Source organism: Etheostoma spectabile, chromosome 8 (genome assembly GCF_008692095.1).
Source record: "Etheostoma spectabile isolate EspeVRDwgs_2016 chromosome 8, UIUC_Espe_1.0, whole genome shotgun sequence".
NCBI lineage: Eukaryota > Metazoa > Chordata > Actinopteri > Perciformes > Percidae > Etheostoma > Etheostoma spectabile.
The window spans coordinates 14,810,905-14,823,240 of NC_045740.1; the positions used below are offsets into that span (position 1 = coordinate 14,810,905).

The window sequence follows — 12,336 nt, forward strand, 5'->3', positions numbered from 1 at the left end:
GTGAGAAATGGTTCTTGTGGCTCCTTTACACACGCTCCACTAGTTTAAAGTTTAGAGTTATCACCAGGTACATCTAAAATGTTGTTCGATCCTTAGCTCTTTGAATTGACCTGTTACTGAAATGTGCTATATAAATAAAGTTGCCTTGCCTCTTATCTGAACACTGCGCCCCCTGGTGGCTGAAGTGAAATCCAACCAATAACAATAAAAGTGCAGCGTTTTGATGTAATTTGTCTCTCTGTTTCTGTTTGTGTGTCAGGTTGGAGAGGACCTGAGACAGGACATGTTGGCTCTTCAGATGATCCGCATCATGGATCGCATCTGGCTGCAGGAGGGGCTGGACCTCCGCATTGTCAACTTTAAATGCATCTCCACTGGCAAGGACAAAGGTAACAGTCAAACACACACAGAAGCCCCATTTACACTTGTTATTTCAGGAGTTTAAAGACACTTTGATTGACACTTTGCCACATATAGACATATGGCTGTTGGCCATATCACAAATCTTTTTGCAATCCGTTTTTGTTTTTGTGGGCCACATACAAATCAGAGTCGGTCCTCATCCAGTCAAGAATGAGGTGGCAATGCACTTGCCAAAAATGCAAGAATAATAATAACTTCTGCACTTCTTCAGAAAGGATATGACCTTTCTCTCTGAAATTAAAATCACCATGGCAAGACTAGATAAGCTCTTTACTGAGGTGTTTTATAAGAAGGAAGGAAGTAGGCAGTTGCTGTAAGTTGGCAGAAATAATGAATACAGTCCTGTCATGTAATCAACCTGTAATAAACTTCTAACAGCCAAATATGACAGACATGCAATGCAATGGCATCGACAATACAGCAATACAAGACAATTATAGGACTAACACAGAGCTAACTGTTGTATGCTTGCATCCTGTTAATAGAAGTTGTGATGTGTTGTTTAGGTATGGTGGAGCTGGTGCCATCCTCCGACACCCTGAGAAAAATCCAGGTGGAGTACGGCGTTACCGGATCCTTCAAGGACAAACCGCTTGCAGAGTGGCTCCGCAAGTACAACCCTGCTGAGGATGAGTATGAGAAGGTAAAACACATAAAGCTTGTGTGAGCACTCACATTGAAAGCCAAACACATATGTACCTACCACTCCAAAGTAAAAAAGAAAATGTATTATTGAATCCATTTATTGCATATTATTCTACTGCAGCGCCACCTGTGACATTTATTAATTGTCTGACACAAAGTATTGATTTCACATATATTAAAACCATAATTTTCCTTTGACACAATGAGTTGGCTCTGTAGGACTTTAAAACACCGTTGCACTTGAAGTTTATAGTAGTTGTAGAACTTTGACACCTATAAAGTTGTAACAACTCCACATTCACAACCTCTGACCCAAAACATCTACTGCACAAAGTGTGACCCTGACCGTGAGCAGGACATCAGACATATGCTTATATTATTACTGAGCTGACCTTTTCTCTTGTCAAATACATTTCATTGCAACATTGACCCTGTGTTAACTTACATATGAGAAACCAGAACTTGCAGACTGTGGGGCTATATGGAGCTCGGATGTTTTTGAGGCTGGTAAGTCTCTGGGAAGTCTGCAAAAGAATTTCATAATTTCTGGGTTTGCTTGAAACATCTGGAAAAGTAAGGAATACATTTAAGGTGACCACACAAAATCAGCCATCAAAATCGCACTGCGCTGGCCGTGCCAGTGGCGGAAGCGATACCCTTGGTTCAAATTATTTCAACTTTAAGTTCAAATTATTTCAGCTTTGACCTTGGTTGTCACTAACCTTTTTAAAGAGCAACCAATGAGTTAACAGCTGTTATGTGCCGTAGCCAGAGGCGACGATGAGGTGTTGTATACCTCCGCTCTGTGTCTGCACTGTGCTCTGCGCCCTACCTCGTGGTGTGCGAAAGGCAAATTTCTTATCAGCTGAAGGCATCTTTAGTATCTCTGGTCAGAAACTTTACTTCCTTGTGATGTTTTTGCCCTCCCAATCCAAATCCGTATTGCAGTACATCATGGCAGTACTTGCTATGTAGCCAGCCAAACAGTACCTAAAGCCTGTGCTTCACACTAAAAACTCATATTTTTTCTTTTCTTTTCTCTGTGCATCTCTCCTTCCCTACGCCACCTTTTTTAGGCATCAGAAAACTTCATCTACTCGTGTGCAGGATGCTGTGTGGCAACCTACGTACTGGGCATCTGTGATCGCCATAATGATAATATTATGCTGCGCTCCACTGGTCACATGTTCCACATCGACTTTGGCAAGTTCCTGGGTCACGCCCAGATGTTTGGCAGCTTCAAAAGGTGAAACTCAGATAATTCTCTTCATCGCGTGTTTGCGTGTATGAACTATGCTTGTCACATGCTTTGGTGTGCTGTCAGGGTTTAAAGGTCTTTCGAGAAGGGTGTATCAGGATGTTTACTTGTGTCTGTTTGTTTTTATTACCAGGTAGTTATCTCATAGTAGGTGAAAGATCCTATCCCAGTTGACTTCAGTGGGGAAAACACAGAATCATAAAGGAATACGTTCAATTGATTGGCCTATTGGTTACATTATCCATTACAGTGATGAGAACATAGACACTAAAGTATTGTGTTACAAAAGACCACCAGATGAAAATGATTTAACACATGTATCATTTGTTCTCATCATTAAGTAAGTTTCTAAGATATTCAATGATTGATTCCTTTGTGAGTCACTGAATTTTATGTGGAGGATTTACTGTATTTCTACTCCGCAAGATAAATGTGTATGTATTCAAGCATGACCTGGTTCAAAGCTCACACACTGCACTCATTTCCAGCTGGTGGGCTGCCCTACAACCACCACCTTCTATTTTAAGCCTTTGAGCCTTTTTAAGCATCCAGATATTCCCAAAGATTTACACTAAAGAAATTTTATGACGAGGGCGTTTTTTTAAATATTTTTTGGACTAATCTTCCTCAGAAGTCAAATTCATAACTCCTCTCCACCCCTCCTTCTTTCCCACCAGGGACCGTGCTCCTTTCGTTCTGACCTCTGACATGGCGTACGTCATCAACGGAGGTGAGCGTCCCACCAGTCGCTTCCAGCTGTTTGTAGACTTGTGTTGCCAGTCCTACAACCTCATCCGCAAGCACTCCGGGCTTTTCCTCAACCTGTTGTCACTGGTGAGACAGAACACACACACACACACACACACACACACACACACACACACACAAACCCCCCAAAATAATATAAAACAAAGAAAAGCTGCAAATCATCATATTGCAGAAGTTGGAACCAGGGATGATGAGATTAATCACTTTTTTACATCAACTGACTGATTGATTGATGCATTTCAAGATTCTTGTTTTTGCATCTTGCAGCTGACTCGTGCTGCAAGATGTGTTCTCATTGTTAAGTGGAACCCTTTTCTTTTGCACCTGCAAGAGCCAAAATAAGGAATAAACTGGGTTTTGGCCAGGTTAGCTCAGTTGGTAGAGCAGGCACACGTATATAGAGGTTCATTTCTCGACACAGTGGTTGCTTCTTCGACTCCGACCTGCGGACCTTTTGCGGCATGTCATTCCTCCCTTCTCTCCCCTTTCATGTCTTTATTTGTCCTGTGAAAATAAAGGCCTAAAAATCCCCCCAAAAAAAGGAATATATTGGGTATCTGTATTGTATAATAATAATATAACAATAAAATATTAAAACAGTCAATGAGGGAAAAGTTAAATACATGTAAACAAGAGTATAGCTAATTGTTACTTTGTCTTATGTAACTTTATTCTGAAATGATAGATCCATCATGCAAAATTATTAGCAGCCTGAAAACCCCCCCCCAAAAAAATTATAGTACTTTTATGGCATTATCTTGCTGTTATTTTTCTTTACCTTGGTTAAGACCTAATGATCTTGGTATATGCATACAGTATATAGACTATATGTAATGAGGCAACTGTACACAATGAGGGGTAATGGATGGGTAAATCTTTGTGTAAATTTGTTGTTGTAGATGACGTCCTCAGGCCTCCCAGAGCTGACCGGTTCTCAGGATCTAAAGTATGTGTTTGATGCCCTGCAGCCCCACAACACAGATGCTGAGGCAACGATCTTCTTCACCCGGTAAATGCATTATCTTCTATTCTCCCAGCTCTCATCCAAACTAATCTGTCTCCACTCTCGTTTCAGTAAACCTAAATGGGCAGCTTGGGTGAAGTTTAAAATGTAATTTCCCCAACCTCAAAATTGGAAACACCTCACAAATGGGAGAAATCAATCACTCTTCTAAGATTTTATTTTCCTCTTCTGAAGTATTCCCATGGACATAGCTACTATTTTGAATTTTTTTTGCTGCTACAAACTAAAAATCCACTAGGTGGCAATGCAAGCACAGGAAGAAAAAGAATAGTTGTCTCACTATACAGCAACAAAAACTCTTGACTACATGAAATAGTATAAGGATGACCTTTTTTTTGTAAAACCAGTTGAGTTGGATTTTAACTAAGTTTGTTGATAAGAATGTGTACCTTGTGAAAACTTTGTTTTAAAAGCTTTAGGTCAAAGATAAAAACAGCAAATTGATTGATTTGTTTCACCCTACACACCCCACCTCAGGCTAATAGAGTCCAGTTTGGGCAGCGTGGCCACCAAGTTCAACTTCTTCATCCACAACCTTGCCCAGCTGCGATTCTCTGGTTTGCCAGCCAACGACGAGCCCATCCTGTCCTTCTCCCCTAAGACGTACACTTTGAAACAGGAGGGCCGCATCGTCCACGCCTCCATCTTCTCCTTCCAAAAGAGATACAACCCCGACAAGCACTATGTGAGTTTCATTGGGTCATATCCATGTTCCAACACATCTCTGGATGTAAACTGGAAAAAAACACTGACACTTGATTGCGTGTCTGTCTCTCCCCCCCCCCCCCCCCCCCCCCCCTGTCCTCTCTGTGCAGACGTATGTGGTGAGGCTCCTAAGGGAAGGTCAGAACGAGCCCCAGTTTATCTTCCGCACTTTTGATGAGTTTCAGGAGCTCCACAACAAACTCACCATCCTCTTCCCGCTCTGGAAGCTGCCGGGGTAAGACATCAACTCTACTGTGTCCCTCAGCCTCTTTATGTCTCTGATACTGATCTGATGTCCTTAATACAAAACTGCGATGTAGTTCTTTTCTTTATTGACATGTCAGGGCATTGCATTGTGTGATTAAGAAGTTATTTTACATGTTTTGTAAAGAGAGACTCTCACATTCTGTATTCATTTCCTTACACTACAAACCAACTGTCGCCCACCTAACCTTCCCTCTATGATCTTATGAAGCTGCTTTGCTGACGCCACCTCCATACTGTAATTTAGAGGAGAGTAACATCCGATTCTTTGGAATAGTAAATAAACCTAGTCTCTCTCCTTATTTCTAGTTTCCCTAACAAGATGGTGCTCGGTCGCACGCACATCAAAGAAGTGGCTGCCAAGAGGAAGCTGGAGCTCAACAACTACGTCCACAACCTGATGAGGAGCTCCACAGAGGTCACCCAGGTACACCCACACACACACACACACACACACACACACACACACACACACACACACACAGATACTCATTGGGTCAATGTTAAAGCGGAACTCTCGCCAAAATGCAACCTAGGGTCTTTTTGTGAATGTATCCGAGTCAAACTTCCGTTTAAAAGCATAATCAGGACCGAAGCGCCACTTTTAGGATTTACTGTATTTTCTGTTTTTGGTCAAATGGCCTTTTGAATGGGAGTGCTAGGGGCACTACTATGATCACATCAAAATCACTATTTTTAAAACACTGAGAAGGCTCGACACAACATGAAACTTTGTTCGAAGTATCACCAGAGGCCCTGCACATGAGCCTGAGTGTTGAGAACACTGTTTGTGTACACAGAGTTTACTAAAAAGAAAGGTTTTAACAACTCACTTTAGCTGTTGGTTTTTCCCCTCGTCGCCATCTTTCCAGTCAAAAAGAGTTGATCTCTAAATGCGAATGAACGGACTCCAGGAGGAAATGTCATTCTTATATGATGCTCCTTTTTTAACTACAAGTTCAATATTGTTTTTCACCACGACAAAACAACAAATTATCTGTGCATTTATACGGAACTAAGCTTTAGGAGCTTTCCATCTTTACTCTCCTCCCTGTTACGTTGCATTCAGAAATTAACTATTTTTGACTGACAAGATGGCGGCGAGCGGGAAACCCAACTGCTAAAGTGAGTGGTTCTTTTTAGGAAACTCTGTTCAAGTACAATGCTGGACTTCATGTGTAGAGCCTCTGGTGATACTTTGAGCAACTTTTCATGTTGCGTTGAGCCTTCTTTTTTTTAAATGCCATTTAACCGAAAATCCTAACTATGCTTTAAAATGAAAGTTTCACTTGGGTACATTTACAAAAAGGCCCTAGGTTGCATTTTGGTGAGCGTTACGTTACTGACTGTATCAGTCAATGAAGTAATCTCATGCTGTCTGTTTGTAGTGTGACCTGGTCTACACCTTCTTTCATCCAATTGCACGGGACGACAAGACCGAAGGCTTAGATGCCACGCCCAGAGCACCAGGTAAATACCTGCACTCTTCATCCTCTTCCTTCAAGTATTTGTCAGACTCGCTTTATGACAAAAACAGTGAGTGTGACACAGGCTGATTACTACTCAACAATTTGGCTATTGCCAATCGTTTAGGTTATTTTTTGGTGAAAACTGTGTCTACCTAAAACAAAACGCTGTGTTGTTAGCTTTGTTTGAAAATGCTTGTGTTCCTGTGTTAACACTGACCTGAATGTGATGAGTGGCATCTAACTGTTGCAGAGCCTCCCCTGAGTCCCACTTCGGGTCGGGTGGAAGGAGAAGTAAAGCTCTCAATCTCCTACAGGAACAGCAATCTCTTCATCATGGTCATGCACATCAGAGATCTGGTAAACACGTACAACTATGATTTAACACAGATCCCAACGTAAACGTCTTTGACAGGCGGTTATACTATTTCATTTTTATTTTACATCTATCTGCTCACCTTCAGGTATCAGAAGATGGAACAGATCCCAACCCATATGTGAAAACCTACCTGCTTCCAGATCCACACAAGACTTCCAAACGCAAGACAAAGATCTCAAGGAAAACCAGGAACCCTACTTTCAATGAGATGGTTAGGCCATACAAAAAAAATGAGTTCCTACATTTGTATATTTAATATATGTATTCTTGAACTCAAGAACCATGGTTTTGGTTTTATAAAAGTAAACATAAGGGAGGTTTTTCTTTTGATAAGTACGTTATGTGATCTGATTCATTAATGGCCAATGTGCATGTGAACAGCCGAACCCAAATAAAAACTCCATGGCCATCTGGACACTTTATTCACTTTTCCCTCCTCTTCCTCCACAGTTGGTGTACAGCGGCTACAGCAAGGAAACCTTGGGCCTGCGGGAGCTTCAACTGAGCGTGCTCAGTGCCGAGTCGCTGCGTGAGAACTACTTTCTGGGCGGCGTCACGCTCAGACTCAAAGACTTTGACCTCAGCAAGGAGACGGTCAAGTGGCATAAACTTACGGCCGTCCCCTACTTCTAACCCCTCGTTGCCTCTCCCAAAGCCGGGGACGACTCCTTGTCTTCAGACAAAAAGCTGCGTTCACATTATATGGGAAAGGTGGCAGATGCGGCCTTACTTGAAAATACTGGTCACTGCAGTTTTCAGTTCATAAAAATACTACTTCAGCACTTGGGGGGGGGTCTGGAGATAGACCCTCATTTTTGCAAGGATTTTTGACATCATTAAATTTCAAATATAAGCTGTGATATTTTCATTTCCAATTTAACAAACCAAATGGACTGTTTCTTTTAAATGACTCATGTTGTAATAAGTATTTTTACGGCAAGAAACAGCTGTCCTTGTGGCTGAAAAACATGCATCATCAAGTACATGTGTTGAACAACTGATAAGTAACAACCGGATTCTTTAGCTTTTCATCATGGTATCTTTACAGATTTAAACAAGGTTGAACACACCAAGTCATTGCTTATAATAATAGTTATGTTGCCTCAGCGGTTATTCCCATATGACATGAATGCAGACCTAAAAACTCCTTCAGACGCACCCTCAAAGGGCGACCGAAGAAGCCGTTTCACAAACCCTCAAAGGCGAGCCTGCTCTCCATCCTTTACTGTTTTTCTCTCTTTCATTAATTAAGATTGTTTCTGTGACAAACAATCTCCACTTACTTTGTCTCTCTTTTTCCTAAACTTTAACGAAGAGCTGTAATGTTTTGTACATTTTGATATTAGAGGACCAAAACGGCTTACTTTCAGAAGAGTATATATAGATTGACACATTTATTTTTTAAGGAATAGAAAGGGGGTTCATTTTTACATTTTCCTTGTTTATTTTCTATTTAGACAAATGAGGCGTCAGGGTGTGCTGCTTTGCAGCAGACACTTCTTTGGTAGAGTAGTCACACACCAGATTCTATGAAATCAAAAGTGATCTTATGATTTTCCAAGAATGTGCCAAAAGTAATGAGAAGGACGGCAAATCAAACCACTCTCCCTAGTAGGGAGCTGACCAGGGGGCCCATGTCTGTGCTCACAGTCCCTTTTTAATGCTCAACTTGGCCTTATTGCAATATACATTTTATTAACAATGTGATATGTCCCTATTAAAGAAAATTCTATATTCTTTAAAACTATAGCAGTAGTTCTGTCAGAGCAGGTCTGGTGCTGGACCGGCACCGTAAAGGTTTTTTGTAATGGTGAACTGCCACTAAATGCACACTACCGGTATTTCTCTTATGTTATTACTTGACTATTTTCACACAGCAAACATTAAAGGGGCAATTGTATCATACGCTTTGGAGCACACGCTTGTCTGATCTCTGGATGAAGAGATTATGGTTGACTAATTGGGCTGATCACAAGTCAGTTCGGTGTTTCCTTCAGGTGGCTAAAAACCATAATTTTTCAAATTGCAGTTAATGGACTGAGTTAAAACTGGAGTCAGGACCTGAGGCTGTTGGGGCAAGCAGTGCCACACTCACTCCCAGTGCCTTAGAGTGTTGTCATGACGCCTTGATGAGTAGCTGGGTAAAATGGTTGCAATAACTTAAACTGCTAGTGAAGTCCAGATCCAGTCAAAACATTTTGATGAACACAGAGCAATGCTGAAAAGGTAACTTTGACATAAAAACATCTTCACAAAAAGGGAACATGATTCTGAGTGTTAGCTGCTTTCCTCTTCACTCGCTAACTATAAATCTAAAGTTATTAATGTTTAATAAAGCAATTAAATGTATCTGAAAAGGTTTTTTTAAGAGAAGATCTACAAGACAATTATGATCTAACTATGAATATTAGTGACTTTATCCACTCTTATGACTGTACAAAGAAAGAAAGCAGAGTTTGTATTAACATGGCCAGTTATTTATTCTTAATTGGTGACCTGTAACCCGAATGGATCAGTGTGTACTGTAATCCCTCTTTTTCCTAAAGCAAATTAAATGTTTTGGAACAAACATGGTGTGACTCTTTGTTTCTGTTGTGTAACACTAAGACACTGAGCAGCGACTGCCTTATCTATTTTTACCCAAAGAGTGTTTGCAACATTTAAGGTTTGTATTCGATCAAACCAGTTACATGGTGTAACTACAGCTGGGTGGTGAATACCTCCATCAATGCAGATGTGAATTTTGCTAGTTCAAGCTACTTGGATTGTATTTAATGAAGAATTCCCGATCTGCATTGAGCTAACTGCTCAAGGACATTTTGGCAGATGGAGCTGGAGATCGAGCCACCAACCTCTCTCTACCACCTGAGCCCCCGTCCATGCATGCAATTGAAATAATGCTATTCTAAGTAGTTTGTATTTGTATCTGAATTCAGTTAAGAAAATAACTTATGTACAGTATTTCCCCCCAGAGCACAGACACCATCAAGCAATCTTTTACTGTAATACCACCTGACCACAGGTTCATCATCTTGTAGGTAGTAATCTCATTAAATTTAGATTGTCAAGGGATATGCATAAATAAGCGTGGTATAAATCATTGGGGCTTTAAAAAATAGATTTTGACACAGGAACCCTCCACAAGACAGCCTCCAGACCAAACAAAGTCCCTTTCTAAAAACCCATGCAATTTAAGTCAATATTGGAATATTGTAAAAAGTATCCCCAAACAAAAACTGTTACACAGTAAACTTGAGGCCTTTGGTACTCCAATGGTCCGTGGGCACTGCTTTGCTCAGTCAGTATCTAGCCTTATTTTCAGCAAGATTAATACAATAATTGTTTTAATCATTTTGTTACTGTAGATTAACTTTGTTGTAAAGTTTAAACATAATTATAATAACCTGAAATACGTACTTACTTACTTACTTAAGGTTAAACACAGAATGGGGAGGAGTATTCAGTAATTATTGGTGACTTAGTAGCATCTAACCAGAGTAAAAACCGAAATATGTTGCATGACTTTAAAAAACTTTGATGTCACTCCAATGGATCCCTACTTGACAAAAATTTAAATTTGATCAGTCATGTCTTCTCACAAAGAATTTCTAATAAGTAGACTGGCTTTGCTTCTCATAACATCATGAATCTTAAGAGCGTCAATAAAGCTTTCTCTACGTCATTGCGTCACTTCCGGCGCAGGCGCAAAATACCATTTTCTGTCGCGTGTGCGGCCTCTCTTCCTCTACCGCCATCATGGGTCGCATGCACGCTCCCGGGTGAGCTCTCTTTTTATCATTTAAAGTTAAAAAATTGTTTCGACAGATCCCGTTTGATGGCACGATATGGCTTGTAAACGTGTTATGGATGCATAAGGACCAAATTGAGCTCTTCTGTCCAGCCTAGAAGCAACAAAATAACTTAAATATACGCACCCTCAAATCGACATCCATCTCCAGCTAGCTAATGTTAGCTTGCCGTAGCTAACGGCACTTCCAGCTCACCACGATTTTGGTGCTTCACTTAAGCGAAACCTTTTAGACACTATTAGTTTACGTATTCACAGCCCAAATGCAACATTTGTCTGTTCTGTTGAAGAAATGAAATCCTTGTAACTTAAGCATTTGACGTTAAGACTTAAATAGTTGACCCTAACACGAGTAACAAGCTAGCGTTAGCCCAGCCATCGACCACTAACGTCACCTGCCCAGGTCTGCAGATGGCTTCTAGAAATGTTTTTCATTGTTTTTAACCATGCCTGTATTGTTTGCTTTCTCCGTCAAACTGCCAATGTGTTCAACCAGTCGCATGTCTTTCTTTCCTACAGAAAGGGCTTGTCCCAGTCGGCTCTGCCTTACAGGCGCAGTGTTCCCACTGTGAGTATGAAGTCATTATGTTTAAGTGGCTCAAAGTGACTGTAGAAAATTATTTCTAAACTGATTTGATCAGTTGCTAAATCATTTAACTACTACTTGCAGTGGCTGAAGCTCACATCCGATGATGTGAAAGAGCAGATCTTCAAGCTGGCCAAAAAAGGCCTGACCCCCTCTCAGATTGGTAAGTGTTACTACTCTAAGGTTAGGTCCTTAATGTACTAAAGTATTATTGTATGCATATGCAGGAAAGTGAACATTACCACAAAGTGTATTGATAACTGCCAACTAAAGCTGGGCAATATATTGATGATATATCGATATTGTGATACGAGACTAGATATGTGCTTAGATTTTGGATATTGTAATGTTGTTATATGGCATGTTGTCTTTTCCTGGTTTTAAAGGCATTACAGTAAAGTTGTCATTTTCTGAACTTAACAGATGGTTATTTTTGCCTTTACCCACTTAGTCATCATATTCACATTACTGATGATTATTTGTGAAAATATTTGATAGCACCAAATTGTGAAAGCACCAATAGTCAACTCTACAATATTGTTGTAGTATCAATATTGAGGTATTTGGTCAAAAATATTGTGATTTTTAATTTCTGTTGCCCAGCCGTACTGTCAACTTTAGTTGGTATGCAGGAAAACGTCATCATGGTACAAGTCTCAGATTTCAATGTTTGTAGAATTTGAAATCCTCTGGTTTATATTACAGTAATGTACTTTATTAATCTCACAAGGAAAATTACATTTTCACCATGTTAGGATACACATTACACATAGGCCTGATATACACACACATGCTCAGTACCTATACATGTACTAATGCAAAGATGTCAAAGTGGGGGCCAGCTGCAGCTAGACAGGCTCCCTGAGCAGTTTAGGGTTTGGTGCCTTGCTCAAGAGTGCCTTGGCAGTGCACAGGAGATGAACCTCTCCAGCTACTAGTCCTTTTTACACTATTTTTTGGGCATTTGAGGCCTTTATTTACACATGACAGATGAAGACAAGGAAGGGGGG

At 40.5% G+C, this 12,336-nt stretch overlaps 2 protein-coding genes across 4 annotated transcripts in view; both read left to right on the forward strand.

Moving 5' to 3' along the window:
• pik3c2a (phosphatidylinositol-4-phosphate 3-kinase, catalytic subunit type 2 alpha) overlaps positions 1–9,501 on the forward strand; it is a 48,084-nt gene extending 38,583 nt beyond the window's left edge. For all 3 annotated transcript variants that reach the window (XM_032522614.1, XM_032522616.1, XM_032522617.1), the window contains 12 exons: positions 260–389; positions 930–1,066; positions 2,145–2,314; positions 3,004–3,160; positions 3,994–4,103; positions 4,596–4,803; positions 4,934–5,058; positions 5,397–5,514; positions 6,476–6,557; positions 6,807–6,913; positions 7,018–7,143; positions 7,383–9,501. In XM_032522614.1, the coding sequence (XP_032378505.1) occupies positions 260–389; positions 930–1,066; positions 2,145–2,314; positions 3,004–3,160; positions 3,994–4,103; positions 4,596–4,803; positions 4,934–5,058; positions 5,397–5,514; positions 6,476–6,557; positions 6,807–6,913; positions 7,018–7,143; positions 7,383–7,565 (1,653 nt within the window). In that variant the 3' untranslated portion in view covers positions 7,566–9,501. The remainder of the gene's footprint in view (positions 1–259; positions 390–929; positions 1,067–2,144; positions 2,315–3,003; positions 3,161–3,993; positions 4,104–4,595; positions 4,804–4,933; positions 5,059–5,396; positions 5,515–6,475; positions 6,558–6,806; positions 6,914–7,017; positions 7,144–7,382) is intronic.
• Positions 9,502–10,615: 1,114 nt separating this feature from the next.
• Positions 10,616–12,336, forward strand: part of rps13 (ribosomal protein S13) — a 4,588-nt gene continuing 2,867 nt past the window's right edge. Inside the window, exons 1-3 of the mRNA XM_032522653.1 lie at positions 10,616–10,711; positions 11,260–11,308; positions 11,411–11,489. Coding sequence (XP_032378544.1) covers positions 10,689–10,711; positions 11,260–11,308; positions 11,411–11,489 — 151 coding nt within the window. The 5' untranslated portion in view covers positions 10,616–10,688. The remainder of the gene's footprint in view (positions 10,712–11,259; positions 11,309–11,410; positions 11,490–12,336) is intronic.